The sequence below is a fragment of the Dama dama genome, chromosome 8 (assembly GCF_033118175.1).
Source record: "Dama dama isolate Ldn47 chromosome 8, ASM3311817v1, whole genome shotgun sequence".
Taxonomy (NCBI): Eukaryota; Metazoa; Chordata; class Mammalia; order Artiodactyla; family Cervidae; genus Dama; species Dama dama.
In genome coordinates this window covers 53,279,272-53,304,366 of record NC_083688.1, presented here as the reverse complement: position 1 = coordinate 53,304,366, position 25,095 = coordinate 53,279,272, and the positions used below count along the sequence as shown (strand labels likewise).

Genomic DNA, 25,095 nt, shown 5'->3' with positions numbered 1-25,095 from the left:
ATGAAGTGATGAAACTGGATGCCATTATCTTCGTTTTTTGAATGTCAAGTTTTAAGCCACCTTCTTCACTCTGCTTTTTCACTTTCATCAAGAGGCTCTTCAGTTCCTCTTGACTTTCTGCCATAAAGGTGGTGTCATCTGCATATCTGAGGTTATTGATATCTCTCCCGAAATCTTGATTCCAGCTTGTGCTTCATCCAGCCTGGCATTTCTCATGATGTACTCTGCATATAAGCTAAAGAAGCAGGGTGGCAACATACAGCCTTGACGTACTCTTTTCCCAATTTGGAACCAGTCTGTTGTTCCATGTCCACTTCTAACTGTTGCTTCTTGACCTGCATACAGATTTCTCAGGAGGTAGGTAAGGTGGTCTGGTATTTCAGTCTCTTAAAGAATTTTCCACGGTTTATTGTGATCTACACAGTCAAAGGCTTTGACATAGTCAAAAGCAGAAGTAGGTGTTTTTCTGGAACTCTAGCTTTTTCTATGATCCAACAGATGTTGGCAATTTGATCTCTGGTTCCTCTGCCTTTTCTAAATCTAGTTTGAACATCTGGATGTTCTTGGTTCATGTACTGTTGAAGGCTGGCTTGGAGAATTTTGAGCACTACTTTGCTAGCATGTGAGATGAGTGCAATTGTGTGGTAGTTCGAACATTCTTTGGCATTTCCTTTCTTTGGAATTGGAATGAAAACTGACCTTTTCCAGACCTGTGGCCACTGCTGAGTTTTCTAAGTTTGCTGGCATATTGAGTGCAGCACTTTGACAGCATCATCTTTTAGGATTTGAAATAGCTCAACTGGAATTCCATCACCTCCACTAGCTTTGTTCATCGTGATGCTTCCTAAGGCCCACTTGACTTTGCATTCCAGGATGTCTGACTCTAGGTGAGTGATCACACCATTGTGGTGATCTGGGTCATTTAGATCTTTTCTGTATAGTTCTTTTGTGTATTCTTGCTACCTCCTCTTAATATCTTCTGCTTCTGTTAGGTCCATACCATTTCTGTTCTTTATTGTGCACATCTTTGCATGAAATGTTCCCTTGGTATGTCTAATTTTCTTGAGGAGATCTCTAGTCTTTCCCATTCTATTATTTTCTTCTATTTCTTTGCACTGATCACTATGGAAGGCCTTCTTATCTCTCCTTGCTATTCTTTGGAACTCTGCATTCCAATGGGTATATCTTTCCTTTCCTCCTTTGCCTTTAGCTTTTCTTCTTTTCTCAGCTATTTGTAAGGCTTCCTCAGACAATCATTTTGCTTTTTTGCATTTCTTTTTCTCTTAGACCTGATAGGCAGAGTGCCTGAATCCATGTAATAGACACTTCTTATTCTTGAATTATATTTCTAAGATATGGATCTCGGTGCTTATTAACATATTACCAATCCTTGGGGGAAAACCAATCCAGTTCTTGAGCTCCAGGCACAATGTTAGGAATGGGTTATTGCATGGGTGTGAAGAAGACATAACTAATTTGGGGACTTCAAAGCCCCACCAGTATGCAAATAATTCAAGAATAATACAGAATAGTTTTCATTTCCACAACTGGTACTCTCTCTAATCGCTACAGTACGTATTTTCTGACATTCGTCTCTCCTGATTCTCTGTTTTATTGATCAGGATTTTAATGTGTCAAGTGAGGAATAGAGAATAAATGTCTGTCAGTCAAATCCAAAAAGATACCTGAGTGCAGTTTTTCACTGACATGCAGATAGTTTCTAGGAACAAGTGACATAAGCATTTTTGAAAAGGAAATGTAAATATTGCATTAGCTCTGGATCTCCCAGCTCCTCAGCTGCAAGAGGTAACAGCAACTTATAAAGGTTAAACAGGCATGTTTAGGACCCTGAGTGAAATTAAGTCTTCAACCAACTGGATGGCATTGTAGAAAGCAAAGGTGTATCTCTGCGAATAAACTGAATGTACAGTTCAATACATACAGTTCAACACATTCATTTTTGCAGGGCTATTTGAGGTATTATAAGGCCTGGTACAAAATAATAAAAATGCAAATAGAACTATCAAATTCATCAAGCTGCTACAATAAATTCAGATGCTCTCCAGAGCTGGCAAGGTGATGTCAAGAAAGTTAAATCCATGGCTGATTCATAGCAATGTATGACAAAACCCACTGGAAAAAAAAAATAATAATAAAAATTAAAAAAAAAAAAAAAAAAAAAAAAAAAAGAAAGTTAAACTTGAAGAATGAGTCTTGGATTTCTAAATGAAATCAGGGAAAAAAGAAAGCAGATTTAAGAGACGAAATCAAGACTGAAACAACCGACGTTACAGCCTACATTTTGAAGAGAGGTTAATAATCAGTTCTTTCTGCTTGTTTTAAAATTGTTCCACCAAGAAATTGACATTATTATATGCTTTTTATTTTTTGGTTTATTTAGCCTTCTTCAACAGTCATTGTTAGTTCAACAATATGACATATGGGGTACATTATTGCAAAATAAGGACATAGCTATATCAGTTATGCCATCAGTACACTTGTTAATACTCTTCCTTTTATAAGGCAAAGCATAGTTTGTTAACACTGTTTCAGATTATCTATATAAGATTACTTATAGTGAGTGGTATATACTGAAGGTAGGAAATCGGCTCTCTGATATAACTGTCTTTAAACTATAATAGTCTTCTCAAAAATTACCATTCTGTAATTAAAAATAAAGCAATATTTTAGTATAATGTTAGGCAATAGTAATAATTACCCTGTCTGAGTAAATGTGCACATACACATAAACACTAGCATACTTTAAGAAGTTAAGAAACATATCAATATTCTGTGAAAATATATAAATAAAATATGACCTGGAATGAAATTACTGTTATGTACAAAAAAAGGAAAACTAGAATCTTTCCCTTCCCAACCTGTTGATTCTAACAGCTTATAAACCTACATTACATCATTTGGAGTGCAAGGATTATTTCAAATTTGGAAAACAATAAAGAATAGTATGATTCAACTTCCTAAGAAAAGCAGTATGTATTAAGTTTGAAGATTAATGTTCATTCCAATGTTAAAGAGACATTCTTTTGAATTTCCTTAGAGAGGTACTTGTAGTGTCTTTTATTAAGGAAAAATGCAGCTTTAACATAGTAAAATGTTCTTTTACATTATTTGAAAATATTAGAAAATAAAAATATTGTGAAGATATAACACTATTCCTATATATATATGTTTCTTTAGTATTGTTATATAAGGGTGAAATACTTGAACTAATATCATAAATATTTTACTTTTGAGCACATGCTTTTTTCTCTCTGTCTTCATTCTCTTTGACATTCTTTGTTTCCTGTTTCCCTATTTCCAACTTCTCTTTAGTTTTTTCTAATAGTCCTGACTTTTCTACATATCTTACTTCATTAGCTGAATGCCTTTCAATTTCATTTCACCCTGTTTCAATAAACAGTGGTTTCTACTATGTGAACTTTCTCTTCTAAATTTTTTCTTTTAAGAAAAGTGTTTTCTTCTTGAAATATAGTTACCTCTTTAGCTTAAATACATATGTATATTATATAGTCACACACTTGAAGAATATAGATTCACAGAGTTCTATGGAAATTCAATATATTATTGATGCACTGTTCAGCAAGCCCATGGAATGACAAAAAATGAATCATATTTCATAATTAGTGTCTTACATAGCCTCTGGCGATTCTGACTTAGCCGCATTGATCAGTGTTTTATGACTGCTCCATTTCTTCTCTGGGGTAGTCTTGAGGAACTACAGAAATGGAAGTAAAGGGTACATTAGAAGCATAGAACCTGGCAGGCTGCCTTCATAGTAAATCTCGGTAACGGCGTGTATGTCCACTGTGGAGCAAGTGATGACCGCCTAGACAGTAACATGGCGTGAGTGGGGAGGGCTGGAGGTGCGTAGGAGCTTGCTTCCAGGCTCTGGTCACCCAAGCTCGCTCACAGAGGGCTGTGAATTTAAGCAGTCTGGTCCACCTGGAGCACAGCTGGCTGCACGGGCTCCTCCTCTGGCCGCTCGGCCTCGTGGGAGGCTAGCACGTGGTCTCCCGCATAGCGCACCTGCTGGGCCTGTTCCAGGACCACTGACTCCTCCTCTTCATCTTCCACAATAGTCAAGTCGACGTTGCTGTCCATGGCCGAGTCACTCCCTCTCGAGGCCGCGGTCCCGGCATCCCCCTCCGGGCTCTTCCCTTCCACCAGGGCACCGGTGAGAGACGCTTCGGAAAGACCCTCTGCAAACGAGCTCTCCTCGTAGTCATTTGCCATCTCACTGCTGGGCATGTCTTCTGATTTGGTCTCATTCTCTGCCGGGCTTTCTCCCTCTCGGACTTTCTTTCGCCCAAAAGTGAGAGGAGAGACCTTGAAGGGGGAGCTTTTCCCTGAGGATATTTTCTGGTGATTGGAAGTGAGAGATTTCTTAATCTTCTCTCTCCTCTCTACAGATACGATCTTTGTCCCCAGCTTGTTCATCTTCTTCTCAATGTTCTGGCGAGAAAATGCCTTTTTGAGGCTATCCACTTTCCGGAGACTGGATCTTTTTATTCTCTCTGCCCTGCTCTCTTCCATCTTTTCTTCTGCGCTGTCTTCCAGGGCCTCCTCATCCTGGGCCAATTCATCATCGGATGAGAGGTCCACTGTGTGCAGAGTGTCCTCCAGGGACTTGTTTTCATCGGCGTGCTCCCCCTCCTTCCTTTCCCCTGGGCTGGAAACTGGCTCTTTCACAAACACACTGGCAGGGATCTCATTTTCTTCCTGAAAAGATGGGCAGTGTAGATTTCATGTTAATAACACATGTCACAAATAGTCCTGAACTGCTGTAATTTCTGTGTTATGTGTTTTTGGCATGACAGAAACCCAATGTCTGTGGCTTACCTTTCTAAAATATGAAGGGTTTATTCTAAACTGATCAAGTCATTCCACCTCAGGCTGGGTAAGGCCAAGGGCTGCCTGTTGGGAATATTACGAGGGCATCTGGCAAGGGCTCTATCAGTGACAGGCAGGGAGGGAAGTGGGCTGTGGTTCAGATAGACCAGGAAGCTGCCTAGATAAAGGAGCTAAAGTAAGTTACTGCAAACTCAGAAGGGCCTCTCTCTCCTACCCTTATGCTCTATTCCTGCCAAAACCCACTGCAAAAGAGCCTGGAGGTCAAATTAGAAGATAAAAGTGAGGACTTCCCAGTTCTCGCCCCTGCCCCCATCTTTTCCTCAAATGTTACTGCTGCTGCTGCTAAGTCTCATCAGTCGTGTCCGACTCTGTGAGACCCCATAGACGGCAGCCCACCAGGCTCCCTTGTCCCTGGGATTCTCCAGGCAAGAATACTGGAGTGGGTTGCCATTTCCTTCTCCAGTGCAGGAAAGTGAAAAGTGAAAGTGAAGTCGCTCAGTCATGTCCGACTCTTCGCGACCCCATGGACTGTATCCCACCAGGCTCCTCCGTCCATGGGATTCTTCAGGCAAGAGTACTGGAGTGGGGTGCCATTGCCTTCTCCTCAAATGTTAGACACCAACATTTGTTAGACACCAGGTTCCCTCCCCATGTAGAAGTCAAAAGAAAAGGTATAGTCAACCTTCCTATCTGTTTTTTTTAATTTAAATTTTATTTTTTAAATTTTAATTTTTTTTAATTTAAAATTTAAAAATGCACACTAATTTTTCTAATGGGGCTTCCCAGGTGGCACTAGAGGTAAAGAATCAGCTTGCCAGTGCAGGAGAAATAAGAGATGTGGGTTTGATCCCTGGGTCGGGAAGGTCCCCTGGAGGAGGGCAAGGCAACCCACTCCAGTATTCTTGCCTGGAGAATCCCACAGACAGAGGAGGCTGGCGGGCTACAGTCCATAGGGTTGCAAGGTCAGACACAACTGAAGCGACTAAGCATGCATAATTTTTCTAATGACATAAATTTGGAGTCAAGGAAGGAAGGTCCAGCCTTACTGGGGACCCAACTCATGAAACCCTGTGGTTTAGAACGTCCTTTGTGAGCACTATAAGGAGAGGTGATATACTATGGCCAATTTCTGGAGTCATCGGGGGGACACATGCTGCCAGGCATAGCTTATCAAGCCTATCTGTTAAGTAGGACTTCCTTGGGCAAGAATACTTCAGCCCCCACCTACAGTGAACAGAGAAACTCAGGAATCTGTCCCCCTCCCCTTATTCCCAGCACACCCCTTTCTCCAGCTTCTAGGTGTATAAGGCTCTGGCTCTTGCTAGGCCGCAGGGAGCAGAGCCTGAAAACTTGCTCCAAAGTGCAAGGGAGATGGCTTTCCAGCATTGCAAAGCAAAGAGATTTGAATTCAAACAGCCTTGGGTCACACAACAGAGGAATCCCTTGATTTTTTATAGTTGTCTTTAAATATAGGACAATGAGAGCCAGCCAGTAAGGTGCCTTCACATTTTCACTGGGAGAAATGGCCCTGGGCAGAGCTTGTGGCAGGAGGCCTGAGTCTCAATTCCTGGGGCACTGTACAGTGGCTGGGAGGCTTTCAGTAAATAACTTAATCTCCTTGGGTCTCAGTTTCTTCCAAATGTGAGCAAGAGGATTTGACCTAGATTAGCAGCTTTCAGACCGCATTCCCAAGTATGTGAGGGGTTCTGCAAGAATGCTGAGGTGGGCCAGGCTCTGGAGCCCACTGCCAGCCGGGTTTGCAAGCTGAGTCTCAGTGTTACCTAATTGTATTGTGGACTGTCCAGTACAGTTTCAGTTTGAAAAATAACTGGTTTAGTGAATTTATAAGTCCATGTGGGAGCTAAACTTCTTGCAAAGTTTATGTTAATGGTAAGAACTTTCCTTCCCATTTGGCAATTTTGATTGACTGAAAAGTCAATAAAACTGGGGTTATGATCACAAATATGTTCTACGGGTGTATACCTTTAACTTCTCCCTACAAAGATTAAGTGAACTATGTTTTAATCTAGAGAAAATTAAAAATCCCTCTCCTTATTAATCACCAAGTAGTATAATTTCATTACTCTCTGAAAAGATACAGCCCCATGTCTCCCCCTTACACACACATACTCATAACAGAGTCCTTTCCCGGCATTGCTTCGAAACAAAGTTTTGGGTAGAGCAGAAAGCGGGGCATCTGGTTGAAGAGACTCCTTGGTTGAATGAAGAAATCACAAACTCTGTTCCCCAGAGCTTTCTCCACACTCTCCCATTTTGAATATCACAGAATGTGTCAGAAACACAGTATAATAAAGTAAAAACCTGAAAGGTGCTCGGGATTCCCATGAGTCATTTATAACAAGGCCCTTTACAGAGAGCAACTCTGCCATGTTACAAGTCTCGACTGGTCTTTCTCGTTGATGTGTATTCCCTGAGACGGTGGGAACTTGTGTCTCTCGTTCACTATTATGCCTCACTGATTAGGGTAGTGCCTGACAGCTAGCAGCTATCTGGCGAATGAGTGTGTGTTGGGTGAGGAGGCTTCCTAAGAGAGCACTGGGGATGGGTGGAGTGGCGCGTGCCCCTCTGTCGGACACTATGAAAGAATGGACTTAGCTCTGTGCCTTGAAGGACGTCTGCTGACTGCTGCTGCCGCTGGGAAAAGAGAAGAACCAGGCCTATGGGGCTCGATGGTTTTCATTTTAAGGAAGGATTTTATTCTCAGTGGATGAGTGGCAGACTGCGGAAATAGCTAGGGCTCTGATACTTAGTCCAGAAGCAAAATTACTTCTGGGATTTGACAAGAGGGTTGGGAAGGTTTGACAGGAGTTACTTGCAGGAAAGGAAGAAACCAAAAGCTCAGTGAAATGTTATTAAAAGTCCTCAGTGAAGAAGGCAGAAAGTCAGGTGGAAAACTGTAAAAATAAGCCTTGGTTACTAGATAAGAAGTACATTTTGTGTAGTATAATCTCAGGGTAATCAAAAGATTTCTCTGATAACTTCCCTTTCTTCAACCTCCATAAAAGATGGACAAATTAATTGTATTTCTAAAGACTTAAATTAATAATATTTCATTTTTAATACAGTATAAATTTTACAGTCAAAAAAGCACAGTTAACTGTTGAGTCTTAGACTTTTGTCTCGCTTATCACATGTCCTTTGAGGACAGGTTTGGGAAAAGTCCATTATCAGGTGAATCAGAAGTCATCTGTTGGTAGATCACACTGCATGCATGAAGGTAGTTGAGGGAGGGTGGGAAACCCAATGGAATTCGTTCATACAATGCTGGGGAAACTTATACAAGAACTCTTTGATGCTAACCATGAAAGTAAACTTAGCAGATACAGACATAATCCAGAATGAGTTGGATGTGTCTTTATGCAACTGGAAACAAGTGAGGTATGTCTTCTTGGCCAACTGCTATGCTTCTGCTATCATCTTAATTACGCAAGCGGGATTTTGTGTTATGTCTACTGGACAGTGTTTATTTTATGACTTCTTATAGTTCTGTTCTGAAGGTCAGTCCTTTCCATTCACACAGGAATTTGTGAACATCTAAGTACATTAGGTCTTACACTTCCATAATGGTTGTTTAGAAGCTGAAGAATGCTAATACTCTTCAAAATCTCTATTCTTTAATAAAATATATAGATGCATTTGACTATCAAGTAACAGTTAGAGTGGTGGAAATTCAACTTGAACTGCAGACAGTGGCTCCTCTGTAACTGCACTGTTCCCCAGGTGTCCAGTCTCACCTGCTCACCTGTCCTTGTTTAGTCCCTAACATACATACCTCATGGAAACACTTGATATCTTACCTGCCTGTGGGTGACGTGATACTTCTGCCTTCAGCCTCCTGCTGTAATGTTTTAAATCTATTTTCTCTTATATATTCTAAGATTGATGGCTCTTTCAAGGGAGAGGATCAAATATCATCCTCAATTCTGTCACTGTTTAACTATGCTAGTTACCTATATATTCACTTCGGGTTTGTAACTTCTTAATATGGCATTGAGAATCCCTTATGGGTTGTGTAGCTTCCATGGGTAGTTCTTCCCAGTAGAGGCCCCCCAGCAGCAGTTGACTGTTTGCCCTGCAGATTTATTTGCAAAAAGGTATGTAGCCCCACTGATGCAGCTGCTCCTGGTTCTGACCTTTTACAGGAGCCTCGCTAAAGTGAAAAGTGTTAGTCGCTCAGTTGTGTTCGAATCTTTATGACCCCATGGACTGTAGCCCATCAGGGTTCCTCTGTCCATGGAATTCTCCAGACAGGCATGCTGGAGTGGGCCATCATTCAGCACACTTCTAACATATATTTATATTAATATTATTTGAATATGTTTTCATGCTTATACCATGAAAGAGAAAAGGAGTGAAAAGAACTCTTGAGAAGCGGTATTTTTCCTTGAAGTTTCTCTTGTTTGCTGTTCATATTGATTCTTGTGGACTAATAGTCTCCATCTTGTATGTAGATATCAACATAGAGAAACTGGAAAACATGCTGGGCATTTCTTGGGTTGATGCTCATGGAAACAAAGCCTCTTTGCACATAAAAAATAGATATACACACAACGTTAAAGGAGAAGAAGATTCTATGACTAGCATTAGAGAAGGAAGCCTACAGTAAGTCATTTAAAAGCTTGAATAGGCAGTTTGCTCTCCTGTCACTAACTTATCATTCTCATTGTTAGGAAACAATAACAAAGGCGGTTACATTCCCACAGGGATGTGGTGGCATCCTGGAGGGATATGAGGACCATAAATTTGTGTCCATGGAATGTTTTATCCAATAATCTCTAAATACTAGTTATTAAAATGGAACTATGCCCACCTGACATTCTGATTTATAGGTCTCGTTTACACATTGATGGTTTTCTCCAATTTGTGTTTCTGGAGGTATAGATTGCCAAGTGGATAAAGCCATTGATTAGAACTGCACCCCTAAGGCAGGTGTCAGTGGAATCAGCAAGTCATAAGAATAAAATGCATTAGTTATCATCCCTGAGCAGTCTTTCACATTCTCGAGGATTTAAAAGTTTCATTATTTTTCAGTGTTATCAAGGGTTCAATTCTTTTTTAAGATCACACTGGTTAGGTGTTCTTTGTTGTACACAAAAACCCACAAAACAAAAAACAAACTACACTGAATTATTTAAAAGCTCTTGTAGAAAACCCAGTAAACATGAACTTTGCCATAGTGAGATTATAGTGTTTGTTTTCACTTATTTCATAATTCATCTACAATTTATATTATTAATCAAATGAAACCTTGCCAGTCACTTTGTTTCTGAGGGCCTCTGCTCCTTTGATATAAAATGAGGTTAAACTAAATGATTAATGAGGTGCTGATGGCTCAGACAGTAAAGCGTCTGCCCACAATGTGGGAGACCTGGGTTCGATTCCTGGGTCAGGAAAATCCCCTGAAGAAGGAAATGGCAACCCACTGCAGTACTCTTGCCTAGAAAATTCCATGGATGGAGGAGTCTGGTGGGCTACAGTCCATAGGGTTGCAAAGAGTTGAACATGTCTGAGTGACTTCACTTTCTAGCTCAAAAATACTTGGTTCTGTGATATTAACTTAAATCTCGCAAAAACTTGTTAACAGACTGCAAAGTGATCTCACAGGTACAAATGCAAAACATTTTTTTTTTTTTCCATTCAAGAATCAAAACTGTAGGACCTGAGTTGCACTGGAGAACATTTATCATTTGTTCAAACAGATACAGATTACAAAACAGCAGAGGGGGCAACATTTACTTGGAAGCCTTGCATCTGAGAATCTAGACTTTTAATATATGAGAGAAGTAATGATTTTTTTGAAGAAATACTGACAATAATCAGTTATTTGTTTAAAATGCCTGAAACAATGCTGACATTCAGTAAGTGTAAATTATAACATAAAAACTAGTATTTTGTTTATCTTCTCAACTAAAGGTCACTGGATAATTAGCATATCAAAACCAAAATCCCCTTATTGGAATATTAATCAATGTGACATAAATATCGTGAGTTGTCATATAAATGTGGCTTTGATTACCTATATGCCCATTTCTTATAAGTCTGTACCAAATTAATGGTTTTCAGAACAGTGGCTTTGGATGAAGTATAGTCTATAAAAGAATCAATTAAAATAGTCTGAAGATGTTATATTTTTAGCACCTTTCTAAAATTCTGTTCTTATCAAAGGAACCCAAATGATGAATATTTGAACACATTTATAGGCTTGGTTCTCCATGAATATAGTCATAGTAAATATCTAACTTTTACTCTTTTCACCTAATTTCACAATTTTTTGTGGATGAAAGTGTAAACTGTTCATGAGTACTCTCATTTTGTTCCCTGGATTTGAAATCATTCCCAGACTGCTTTTTCAAATAATCATTACTAGAACTTTAAGAGCCTTAAGTGGGTATCACACCCTCAGGGCCAGTTACTGTGAAATTCTAGTCTCTTCAATCAACAGAGAAAATTTCCTCTTAACTGTAAATTCACTGATTTTCTGTACAGATTTTATTTTTAGTAAAAGATACCTATGCACTTACAAGCAAAGTATTAGTCTTATTAGTCTTTAGCATTTGCTTTATGATCAGCAACCCCAGTGAGTCTTATTTCATTTATACCGGCTTCTGTCACAGTATTTTGAATTCAAACATAGATCTTAAGCTATTATTTTTAAAAAATATAAAAAGGGAAGCTGCTAAATTTAACAGGGATTTTACAGTTTATTGCTCAAAAGGAGATGAATTTTCTCCAGTTTTAGATTCTACTGGTTATAATTTGAAGTAATTGCTAATGCATGAGAGGCTTAACAGCTACAACAATGTTATAAGTTCAGCACAGACTTAAATGACACTTTAAATGGGACAAATTTCAGAATTAAAAAAAAAATGCTAATATATAAATATCTAGTAGATCAACAAACCAACCAACCAAAAGGAACCAGCAGATTTTAGACAACGCAACAGGACTTCACAAACTGGAAGCATAATCTTCTAAACGCTACAGGGCTGAATGTGTTCTGGTCAGATGACAGACTTTCTTCCCTCACTCTTACTTTTACATTAATTTTTTTTGTCTGAAACCGGAAAGTCTAGCATAGGGGTCAAGTAGACCAAAAGTGACAAACAGCTTCAAGACCTGAAGGGGCGCCTGGTGCGGTCTCTGCCCTCCTCACTCCTCAGGTCTAGAAAGCATCCACCCTGTGCCCCAGAACAGTGAAGACTACGCAGCCACTAGAAGCGGGTATTTAGAGCAGGCCCTCTGGGCAGAGGTCTGTGCTCTTAAAGGATTTTGCTTTCTTTTGCTCTCGTGGTAACTGATTTCACCAAGCAGTTGTTATACAATGTATGGCAAGGAGTGGGGGTGAGTGAATGAATGTGTGTGTGTGTAGCTTTTAATAAATAGCACATAAAAAAGCAAAAGCACAGCTGTTTGCAGATCCTAGGTAGGGTGGGATCAGTGTTTTTACTAAAAAGCCATTTTTCTAACCAGCACAGGTAGAGCTGCCTCTCCATGCAGGTCCACCCAGGAAGAGCTTCTATTCTTTGAGCTCTTATACCATGACAGTCACTAATCATTTTGAATATGTTAATCCACTTATTTCTCACCCTATGAGAGAGAGATGTGGGAAGAAGCATAAGCATCAATATTTAAGAGCACATGCTTTGGAATCAATTAAATATGAGGTTAAATTCCAGCTTGACCACTGCTTACTAAATAACTTCAGACAAAATGTAAGCATCTCTGAATCTCAGCATCCTCATCTGTAAATTGGGGCAACTGAGATAAACAACAGAAAGATGCTTAGCAGATTCTGCAGGGCTTATTAAGAGCTCAAAATACTTTTGCTCTTATTAATATATTCAAATATTAATAAGATGTACAGATGAGGAAACAGAAGCTTGGAAAAGCTAGAAAATGTGCACAAGAGCACATAATTGACTAGCAGTGAAACTAGGATTTGAAACAGTGTCTGTATGACAAAATGTGTCTTTTTTCAACCCCTATACTGGACCATTCTATAACACAATTTATTATTATATCCATTGGCATAATGAATATAGTAATATAAGAACTGTAATGGATATAATAATTTACTACTCTAAAACCCCCTACTTTAAAAATAGTCCAGAAAGAGGAAGTTTCCCACTGAAGGACTTCACTTGCATTTGTTTTTTCAAAATGGTCAGTTTGTAGTGAGTGTCCTGACAGTTAATATTTCTGATATACTTTAGGCTAATAAAAGATCTTACATGACTTAATAAAGGTCCAGTTCCTTGCCTCTAATCATTTATCTCCTAAACTGTTCTTTGAAAAATGTCCTTGGGGGCTGTTTGCTAAGAGGCTCTGAATGGAGCTGAACACACTGCTTTGGATTCTTGTAGCCTCTACCGTAGTCTTGAGCCCATTTCACCTTATCCTCACTATATGGAGAATTCCTATCATTTCTGGCTGTAATTTCACACCTGTCAATCCACTGTGACAAAAAGACCACGGCAGGGCTTCACCAGCAGGACATGTCTTTAAGTTTCCAACAGTTTTTTTTTTTTTTTCTTTTTTCCAGATGTTATATTTACAGTTCCCTTGAAATTTTTATTTACTTATCATCCCCCACCCCTCTTTCCAGCACCCACAGAACATCCGTGGCAAAACAAAACAAAAACTGATGCTAGCATATTGTGATTTCCTCTACTAGATAAATAATTTCTTGTTTTTCCTCCTTCACTGAGGGATAGGACAAGAGATAATCTCTCTGATTCATACTGGAAGAAGGGAAATTTCCTTTGATGACTCAGATTTAAACAGGTCTGTACATGTTTGGTTTTGTTTGGAGATCAGTATTTAATTTAGAAATGCCTTGAGAGTTGAGATTTATAATATCTTTTAGGCTAATAATACAGGGATCTTGTATGACTCGAGAAAGGCGCAGCTACCATATCTCTCTTCAGTTCATCTGGTGCATGAAAAGCTATTTCATTTGCATTAAAAGCTAAAAAATTTCCAGGGTGCAAAAGCCTGCAAGGTATAGGAGGACATCAGCTGCCTGAAGCTTTATAACATCAAGTGTAGTTTGGGGAGGACAAAAAAGCAGCAAGATGAGTCTTTCCTTTTATGGAGGAAGGGGGCTTAGGTTCTGACTTGGCAGAGCAGATTCATTTAGAAAAAGAAGGCTCCCTCGGTTTAAATTCCAGTCTCTAAATCTCTTTGGGGAGATGAAGGCTCTTCTTGTGTGCCTTTCACAATCAAACAGTTGGTTATAGCCTCTCCCCTCCATGGCTTTGAAATCCTCTCCTATTCACATGGTCACAAGCAGACAGCCCTGGGGCAGGGATGGCAGTTGCTTCCTGGGCTCCACACTGGCTGGGTTCCACCGGGCGGAAGGGCTTCCAGCATTAGGCAGGGCTGCCCTTGGATTGACAAATGCCCACTACTTAGCGGAACAACAGCCCCAGGCAACCTCCCTGTCCCCGAATAGCCTTTTGCTACATTAATTGCATCATTGAGGCATTAAAAAAATTAAGTGGCCTTTTTATTCCAAGGCAACCATTTGAAGAAGAAAATATTCTGGACTAGCCTTTGTAACTATTTTACTTTACAGTTATGGTCTCTCTGAGTAATGAGAAGCATATCTAGCGAGCGTGTAGAGTTATGCTCTATAGTTTTAGTGCATCATTTGCTAGAAAAGAGTGCAACAAGATTACTTGGGCCAAAAGTCTTCATAGGAAGAGGCTAGTTCATTTCTAATGGAATCAGTCATCAATACTTAGTTCCCCAAACACTGGTGACCTTTGGACAAAGGGACGCTTTAAAAAGTTATGAATTTGCTCGGGCCTGGTGCACTGGGAAGACCCAGAGGAATCGGGTGGAGAGGGAGGTGGGAGGGGGTATCGGGATGGGGAATACATGTAACTCCATGGCTGATTCATGTCAATGTATGACAAAACCCACTGCAATGTTGTGAAGTAATTAGCCTCCAACTAATAAAAACATAAAATAAAAAGTTATGAATTTGACTTGTTGCTTAAAAAACAAAACTTACATGGTTCCCTCATTTCCACAAAGAGTTAATAAATAGCCGCTGAATTAACTTGCCCTGTCCAGCTAACAGCTGCAGTCAGAGCCCCACGTTCACAATGCAGAGAGAAATGAATTTGACTAGGTTGCCTGCACCTAGTCACCTTCCCAACCTGTACGGAGTGCATCCACCTGCTCTTGACAAGTGACTCCACCCTGCTAACTCCTGAGGCACGGCTTGGGTTTAGGCGGCAGTTATCCGGGAAATTCCCACCCCGCGTGTGCAGATTCCACAGGCGCCTGCAGAAGGCAGAGAGGACAATGCCTTGTGTGTGTGTGTGTGTGATCTCTGACAGGCAGGACAGCTATACAAATGGCTGGGACTGAGATCTTGGCTGCCCAGGAGGCCCAGCTGGGTGGGAGGAGAGCAGGAGCACTGACCTGGAAGATGAGCACTTTGAAGTGGTTGCGCCGGAGGAGCTGGGCGTGGTTGTCCTCCAGCCGCTTCACCTGCGCGCTCTGCCTCTCCATGCGCTCCTTGACGGCGCGCGTGTGCGCGCTAACCTTGCGCGACTTCTCCAGCAGCTTGCTCACCGTGTTGCTGGTGGAGGCCTGGTACTTGGAGAGCTTGGTGAGGTCGTTCTGGATACCCTTCACCGAGCCCTCCAGGCTGATCTGCCGCTGCTCCATCTTATGCTGGTTCTCCTGCACGGCGTCGAGCATGTTCACCAGCTTGTCCAGGAGCGTGAGCACCGTGACAGCGTTCACCTGCGAGCTGTCCCGGATGGCTTCCTCCGTGCTCCCCAGATGCAGGCTGGGGCTCGGCGTGGAGGACGGCACCGGACTGGAGCTGGCCGGCTTCTCCGGCCGCACGTTGGGACCTGGGTGCTGGAACTTTTCGGCTTGTACGGCGTCCTCCCCCATGGCTGCTGCACAGGTGGGAGCTTGCCTCTGGCCCCGGCGAGAAGGACGGTGGTTAGGGGGTGCCGAGCCTCGCCCTCTGGTTGGAGCTCAGAGCACCGCTCTCTAAGACTGGCAGAGGTTCAGACAGTCAACAACTGGCTACACTGATCAGGGGAACCGCATTCCAGCTGCTCTTAAAAGCCCTACTCCACCCAGTGGGAGGCGAAGGATACAGAACTGAGAACCACTCAGGGTTCAGAGGCATGTACACGGCTTCCTAAGCGCGTTCTCCTTGGCACAGGGCCCTTTCCTGCAGGTTTACCTTTTCTTTCCTGTGCCTCTTCCCTTTTAAGAATAAGTTCAATGTCATATTTCACTCCTGACTTCATCTAGAGGCGGAGAAAAACATGCTAATTTGGCCCAGCGCCACAGGCTCCAATTGGCTAAAGCTAGTAAACTTTTCTCTGGCAGCTATGCAACGTATGCTACAGAGTGCCTGGTTGTTTTTTTTTTTTTTTTTCTTCTTCCTGGATACAAGTTATTGTAATGGAAAGTATTGTTTGCCTTTGCCCTAGAACAGACTGATGCTTCAGAATGCCTGGTGTCCACTGAAAGAGGCCAAATTTAAAGGGTACTTGTAGTCAAGCCCGTAGTGTTAGTTTTTAATTTTCAAAGGGATAGAAGTAACTGATAATGACAAGAACAGCCCAGTTCTTACTCTTGCAATTGGAGATGCAAGATAAAATGAAAGAGACTGAAATTCAGGGATGTTAAAACACCCAATCCTGTTATGGACGGTTATCATGTAATATAGATGGGAACTTTTTGAATAATCACTTTAAACAGTTTCTTATGAGAAGTAAAATTGAAACAGGAAAGGCCCAATAAAAAAGGTGTGGTCTGTTTAAGAACCTACCATGCTGATTTATTGTAACTAATTTTGAATCAGGGTGGAGGGGTTTTCTCAAATGCCCACCTCTGCAAGGCATTTATTGACAGGTGCCCAGAAGTACGACTCTCAGGCAGGTTGAGCTGGAGTTTCTGAAGTGCTTCTAATGTTTGACATTTCCAAATTCCTACTCAGTGAAGTGGCACACCTGTTCTGAAAAGTGGCCCTGCTCAGCTGAGCCCTTGGGACATGGGGATTATTTCCTGAAACGACTTTACATGCTTGAATTGGTTTTAAACGTATCCAGCCTTTGGAAGAGCTTTAGCAGGAGGTTTATAATAGGTCTTCTATGAACAGTTTTGAGAACAAATGCCAGCAGGTTTTGGGTCAGGGATTGATAATGGATAAAGTGCCGTTCTTCAGTGGCAGTATCTACATGTGAACCAGTCAGCCATTCATTGTCACATTTATTGAACACATGAGTCCACACTGTCTGCTCAGCCCTTTGCTTGGTGAACTGTCTAGAGGACACTCATAAAGTGTGGTCTAAGACCCTGTCCTCAGTGCGTATGCCTGCTAATTAGGGAGATGAAGCAAAGATTTTACAGAGGTCCCCAATTTTCTTCAGATAATTAGTACCCTCCCAAACCCACTTAAATTGAATCTTTTAAAAATAGGGAGGAAAAAAGTAAAAGTATTTGGTTGAGACATTATATTATCTTTTAAAAAAAAGTAAGAAAATTATTAAAATTGATTTACCTTACATTTAACAAAATTTAGTTGGTCAGTGATGTGTTAAACATTGGAACAAAAGCTGAATCAAGTTTTGATTTTGAGAAGCATAATTTTCTAACAAAATTATATGGTATCATGACATAACATCCTTTTTACGTTTGACTTCTGTGGGCAAATCATAAAGAGGGTCATTATTGCAAAAATATTTGAGGGCTTCATCAATTTTCCAAGAGCCTCTCTTGAATTTTGACATTCTAATCATTCCCTTTTGAGGCACTTACTGTGCCATCATCTGTGTGGATTTTTTTCTTCTTCAAATGTTAACTATTCCAGCTGCTGATTCTCATTTCCCAGAAGAGTTGCCCACAGTTCAGGGGCTTCTCTAATGTTACCTTCATCAACTTCATGATTTCTTAACATGTTTTGAAAGATTTGCAATTTCATGCTATAATCACTTTGCCCTGATTTTGCCTTGATTTGCACTGATTTTGCATTGCATTGTTGGAGACTGTATAATCAGTTAGATGAATAGAGACATTAAAGACATGGAATGAGATGGGAAAAGGAGAGAGGCTAGTTGTTAAACAGGAAAAAAGGTTTGCAGGTGGCTTATTTATTTTTTAAAATTAATTTTGAATAACACAAGTAACAGTTTATTGCTGTGGAAGAAACCAGCCTGAAATTCAGTGGCTGAAAACAACCGTCATGTGTTTTCTTTACTTATGATTCTGGGATTGGCTAGGCCGGGCTCAGATGGAATGGGTTATCTCTACTAGACATATTCACCTAGGAATCTGAGATGGTCTCAGTCTCATTTCTGGCTCGTTAATTGAGATGAATGGAATTCTGGAATTTCTCTGTCTTCTATCTTTAAGCCTCCAGGGACTCTCCCTCTGATATCTCTAGTAGAGAACCGGGTTCCCAAGCAGTGGAAACTAAAGCTGCAGGATCTCTTAAAGCTAGGCTCTGGAACTCTGTCCCCTTGTCACTTTCTTCACATTCTGTTGGTCAGAGCAGGTCAGTCAGTTTCAAGGGAACAGGAAATAGGCTTCACCTCTTTAGGGGAGGAGCAGCCAAGTCCCATGATACAGGTTGAGCAGCATGGCAAAGATTGTTGTAGCCATCTTTGGAGACAGTCTGCCTCAGCCTGAATCTACTTTTTCTTTCAAAAAACTATTACAGATAAAACCAAAGGCCCTATTAGTCACCATTTTTGTTTCATTTCCTTTTGCCTTTTGTCAGAAATAATCATTTTTATGGATTTGGAGTGAATGATTGGAAATTATAGGTGATTAGTTTTGTAGTGGGCTTCTCAGGCATCTTGGCAGTAAAGAATCCGCCTGCCACACAGATGTGGGTTTGATCCCTGGGTCATGAAGATCCCCTGAAGAAAGGAAATGGCAACCCACTCCAATATTCTTGTCTGGGAAATCCATGGACAGAGAAGCTTGGAGGGCTACAGTCCTTGGGGTCGCAAAGAATCAGACACGATTTGGTGAGTAAAACAACAACAACAGATTCTTTAGTGACTAGTTTCATGTTATGATGTAATTTGCTGTGTTGCCCAACCGTATAATCATAGGATCCATGAGGAGCTGTTTAATAATATAATGGGAACCAGTCCTGTACAAGATAGCATATGACTAAGTAATAGTGTGTGACATAAATTCTAAGGGCATTGAGAGTTTGTACAAGAAGAAAGTAAACACAATAAAAGAAAGAACTGTTGGTGAGTTAGAATTTGAGGAAATCCTGAGCAGATACAGTCGCTTTCTACCTGATCTTAAGCCCTATTTCTGTCTGAGAGAGATTAGTGAAATTCAGCAATCAATTCCTAAGAGAAATTTTTGGAATATTAAATCTACTTACTGCATACTGTGATGTTCCTCAAAAATTAGGTAATGGAGTTAGACTTGATACAATGGCAGATAGAAGGCTCTTAGAGGTTTTTGAACATGTGTAAGTATGTGTTTAAGAAGAATTAGTAAAGCAATAAAATGTAGCAAGAGGTTGCTTGGTTTGCAATGGTTGTTGAATGGGAAATAAGTGCTGGGTGTTGGAGCTGCAAATGTGATTAATATATATATTTGTAGCCGTTTAAAAGCTCCCACTTTACTGGGAGGACTAAGCAGGTAGACAAATGCTGGTATAGATATACAGGCGTGGTGTTGGAATGGGGTGACATGAGGGGGATAGTTAAGGGTCTAAATTCTTTAACTGACTTCCAGCTGTCTACTGTTACATCAAATATCTAAGTGATTTAATCACAGAAGTCACTCCAAAAAAATGCTTTATTATTGGCTAAGGCATCCATCTCAATCTCCATGTGGTTTCCTCTTCATTTTTGTTGTTGTTTAGTTGCTCAGTCATGTCCAGCTCTTTGTGACCTTATGGACTGTAGCCTGCCAGGCTCCTCTGTCCATGGGATTATCCCAGACAAGAATACTGGAGTGGATTGCCATTTCCTTCTCAAGAGGATCTGCCTGACACAGGGATTGGACCTGTATCTCTTGCAAGTCCCCTTACAGGAGGATTCTTTGCTGCTGAGACACCAGGGAAGCCCTTATTGCAGATTATTAGTAAGCTCTAAATCTTGGTTAACCCTTAGTATAATTTTTAAGCCAGAGGCAGATCAGTGTCCTCCTTGGTTGGCCTGTTCCATTTAAACCCATATGAGAACCCTGATATTCTTGATCTTCCTATTGTGTCAGTGATAGGAGGCCTGGAATAGTGTGCCCACAGAAAAGAAAGTTCTTCTCAATGGCTAAAGAAGCAGAGAAGGCTAAGCTGGGTACTCCATGTATCTTTTCTTTGAGCCCTTAGTATTCAAAAGCCTTTCAAATGATGGCTTGCCTCTTGACTAGGTCATACAAATATATAAACCCTATGAAAGAAAGAGGAACAGCATAAAACATTGAGTGTTTTTTGTTTTTGTTTTTGTTTAAGAAGTAGGAGAGAAAGAGAGAGAAATAGAAACAGAGGAAACAAAAGGAAAGTATCTTCCAGGAGAAGGAGAAATCTTCACCTTTTACCTCTTCTTAATGAAATATCTTTCTACCATCTACCATATAAATGTGATGTCTCCTTTACGTCCCTAACTTCTGGCTGTTGAGAGGCAATTCTCCATGATTCTTCATATTTCTGAATGTCTTTTGAGCAGAAACACTGACAATCTTTTGTCCTGGTCTGCCTTTTCAAAAATTTTTGTATAGTGAGCAACTTTGAAAAGTAGAGATAGTCGCAGAGAATAGAGAAGGAGCAGACAGTAGGGCTATTTGATGTCCAGTGTGTTAATGTTTTCCTCTGGGGAAAGGTTAGGCAGGTTGTTTGCCAACCTCTTATGAAAGCTTGAAGTTTCCTAAACTTGGGGCTCCTCATAGGTGATGCAAATCTGTAATGTGTAGCATCTACCTGTACCCACCTCTGTGTCACTCTCATGGGACCTGGGGGGGAGGCAAAAGGAACTAATATGAACATGAAGTTTATGTTCCTGCCGTATCTTGAGTAGTAGTCTTTGTCTCTAAGTCTGGAGTCTCTGAACTTCTGCCACGAAAACTGTGGCAGGTTTAACATGTTTGTTTGCAAGTATGGTTAAAAAGTCTGATCATTCACAGTTCTTGACACTGGTCAGTTTTTCATCTAACCATAACATCTTGTATGAATGAAGTTAAGAGAATGAGGTTGAGAATATGGAAGCTTGTTTAATGACACTGGAACCAGAAAGCTCGAATGGCATTTGCATTTGACCGTGTTGCCTGGAGAGATGTGTCTGAAGATGATTTCTAGTGGTAATCTTGTCTTGGCACAATAGGGATTTCTGATGCCAGGGCATACTTACAACCTTTGAATCAAGAGAGAAAGGCCCCTACACACTAGGAAAGTAGATATACTGGAATCTTTGTGGTTATAGGTTTTATTTTGGAAGTTGGGGAAGATTCCTGTCAAGAGAAACAGAGCTTCCATGGCCATATTCTTGCTTGGGAGTTTTGATTTTGGTGAGTGGCATGGATATTTGCTGTCTAGAAACCCAGTGGCTCGATGGTAAAAAATCTGCCTGTAGTGCAGGATACATAGGTTCAATCCCTGGGTCTAGATGATCCCCTGGAGAAGGAAATGACAACCCACAGTATTCTTGCCTGGAAAATCCCATGGACAGAGGAGCCAGGCAGGCTACAGTCCACGGGGCTGCAAAGAGTAGGACATGACTGAGCGACTAAACAACAGTGAATATTTGCTACCCATGTTTATCTATCATGCTTCTGGGAATGCAGTGACTCATACATCCTTTGAATAAGTACTTATTGATCACCAATCATTTGCAAGGAATTATACCCATTTCTGAATGTATATTATTGCATAAAATACATTTGTCCTTTTCTTATAGATTTTAACTTTCTTAAAGAAGGAAGATATAGGGGCTCTATTTTATCTGTATATTGAGGTTATGTTCCAAGAAAGTGCAATATGGTAGATTAAAGTTACTTGCTATGATTCCCAGGTAGTGTTAGTGGTAAAGACCCTGCCTGCCACTGCAGGAAACATGAGAGACTCAGGTTTAATCTCTGGGTCGAGAAGAATCCCTGGAGGAGAGCATGACAATCCACGCCAGTATTCTTTCCTGGAGAATCCCGTGGGCAGAGGGCCCAGTGGGCTGCAGTCCATAGGGTTGCACAGAGTGAGATACCACGGAAGCAATCCCCTTAGCGGATCCCCCTTAGCAGCTTAGAGGTGCAGTCTAATTCCGACTTCCTCATATAGTATCTGCAATAGCCTTAGTGGCTTGCTTGACCGAATAGAGTGAGTCAAAAGTAATGCGCTGGTACTTCTGAAGTTAGGACATGTGAAGGTTTGTAATCTTATCCTGGGTTTCTTGGGATACTAGCTTCATATTAAAAAATCTGACTATATTGAACCTTCCATGCTGTGAAGGAGCCTAAGGTAGCTCCCTCTCCATATGGAGAGGATATGAGGAGAAAAAAATATATGAGGTAGTTGTCTGAAGTATCTTAACTACTTCCTTTCCTCTTCCCTGCCCAGGTGATGCCACAGTGGCTGTGGAGCAGAGATGAGCTGTGTCCAGTCTACATTTCTGACCCGCAAAGCTGTAGGTCTATTAATTTTGGTTTTATGTCACTAAGTTTTACTGTGGTTATACAATAATAGGTAACTGCTTGCATGTAGTTTGCAATGAGATAGCAATTCATTAAGAATTATTATTAACAGTGTAAGTTTGTTCACAACTTGTATCTGATATTTTTATATGTCCTACTATCCCCAGAAGTTAACTCCTGAAATAAGACTGTTGCTGCTGTCCAGTCACTCAGTCGTGTCTGACTCTTTGTGACCTCATGGACTACAGCACGCCAGGCTTCCCTGTCCTTCACCATCTCCCAGAGTTTGCTCAAACTCATATCCATCAAGTTGGTGACGCCATCCAACCATCTCATCCTCTGTCATTCCCTTCTCCTTCTGTCTTCAGTCTTTCCCAGCATCAGGGTCTTTTCCAGTGAGTCAGCTCTTTGCATCAGGTGGCCAAAGTGTGGGAGCTTCAGCTTCAGTATCCATCCTTCCAATGAATATTCAGGACTGATTTCCTTTAGGATTGACTGGTTTGATCTCCTCGCTGTCCAAGGGACTCTCAAGAGTCTTCTCCAGCACCTTCTCCAGTTCAAAGGCATCAATTCTTTGGTGCTCAGCCTTTTTTATTGTCCAGTTCTCACATCCGTACATGCCTACTGGAAAAACCATAGCTTTGACTATATGGACCTTTTAGGCAAAGTAAAATAATACTATACAACAAAATAAAGGATTTTTTAATAATTATTTTTACCTTGTGGTGGTGGTGGTTATAGTCGCTAAGATGTATCCAACTCTTTTGCGACTTCATGGACTGCAGCCTGCCAGGCTCCTCTGTCCATGGGATTCTCCAGGCAAGAATACTGGAGTGGGTTGCCATTTCCTTCTCCAGGGGATCTTCCTGATCCAGGGATCAAACCTGAGTGTCGTGTATTGCAGGCAGATTCTTTACCACTGACCCACCAGGGAAGCCTGTTAAGAAAACCTAATCTCTGAGCTTCATACCTAAGGTGATGAGATAAAAGCATATTACTAAGATAAATGGAATTAAGCAGAAAGGAAGGGGCTGAAGGGTCATCTGATCACATCCACTTCACTCTACACTGATCCTGCAGTGGCTACAGATGAAAGTGAGGGTGCAGTTTGGAGAAGTCTTGAAGGTCCTGCCTTTTCCGTATTCTTTGGGTGAGGCAACAGGGAGAAACTGAGTGTTCACTTTCACTAGAAAGATTAATGATGGAAAAGCACACGATCACATAATCCTAATCTCTGCCAACCAATTCTTTATATAACCCCTCAATGATGTCAGTGTGAAATACAGCGACATATAAGGAAACCCTGTGTAAATGAGTGATGGAGCAAAGATAATGTATAGCATTGGCGTAAGAGGTAGACTCTGCTTCACCTCCCATGTGCTATCATTTAGGGAATACCATGGTTTTTGGAAATTCTAGAGGGGCTTACATTCTCAGGGCCTCCTCTGCCTCTTGGACTCCCATCTCCAAGCTGCTTTATTCCTGCCTAGTTGTGAACCCCAGCCCCTGCTTTAAGTGGGTCAGAATCCACTCACACGAAGATCCACGAGTGTAGAGAGTATTCATGAAACTTTAGGGTCATATGAAGGTTTCTGACGTCTTACTGGTTCCCCTCTTCTCAATTTGTTTTTTTTCTCGTTACTTCCATTTCCTATTTCATGAGGGGAAATTTCACTCAAATCCTGGCTTTTTCATTTTGTCCTCTACCTCAAGGAGATATTTTATTATCATGAAGACAGTTTTCTACTTTCCTAAGAATAATTCTGGTGCCATTTAACACAACTAAATTCTCCCCATCTTGTTTTATTGTCAAGATCAAAGGAAGGGAGACAACACTGTTCATTCATCATCCATCCCTTCATCTAGCAAACATTACTGAGCAACAAGCAGGTGGTGGAAACAGCAGTGAACACAAGACAGAGTCCCTGATCCACTGATACTTACGCTGTAAGGGTTGGGGTGGAGACAGATGATAAATAAAAATAAAATGGAACGTCAGACAGCAATAAGCACTATGAACACAAATAAAACACAGTAAGGGCCCAGAAAGTGATGAAGGCGCTGCATTAGATAGGGCAGTCAAGGAAGTCCTCCTCAAATAAGGGACGTTTAGGCACAGATATGCTGCAGGAATCCAGTTGAGAGGACAGGAACTTCTTCTGTCATAACAGTGTTTTTTTATAGTAATGGAGTTTTAGGAGGGCACATGCCCAACCAGCTGAAGCAATACTTCCCAGCTTCTCTTTGAACCAGTTGTGGATGCCTTACCAAGTTCTGTTAATGTATGTAAGGAGAAGTGGTCTGGGCCACTTCCACAGGCTGCCCTTTGAAAAATTAGGTGAGTGCTCCTCTGATCCCTACCTTTCTTTCCTCCATATTTTTTTCCTAGGAGGTGGTAAAAACGAACTTGGATGCAGAAATGGAAACCACTGCAGATTGAAATGGAAACTGCAGATTGAAAATGGCAGCCCTTCCTGTTCTTTCACTCTTGCTCCCTCAAAGCTTTCCCTTCCTCCCCCCCTCCCCCTCCCCCCCTTTCTCTCTGCCCCTGCTCCCTGGAGTCAGCTTGCA

At 41.1% G+C, this 25,095-nt stretch overlaps 1 protein-coding gene across 1 annotated transcript; it reads right to left on the bottom strand.

Annotated features, from left to right (window-relative positions):
• Positions 1-2,361: 2,361 nt before the first annotated feature.
• Positions 2,362-16,140, bottom strand: CAVIN2 (caveolae associated protein 2). Its single transcript, XM_061149113.1, has 2 exons — positions 15,328-16,140; positions 2,362-4,740 (listed from the first exon to the last, which is right to left on the bottom strand). The coding sequence occupies exons 1-2, from the start codon at positions 15,808-15,810 to the stop codon at positions 3,946-3,948; spliced, it is 1,278 nt and encodes a 425-aa protein (XP_061005096.1). The 5' UTR covers positions 15,811-16,140; the 3' UTR covers positions 2,362-3,945.
• Positions 16,141-25,095: the final 8,955 nt, after the last annotated feature.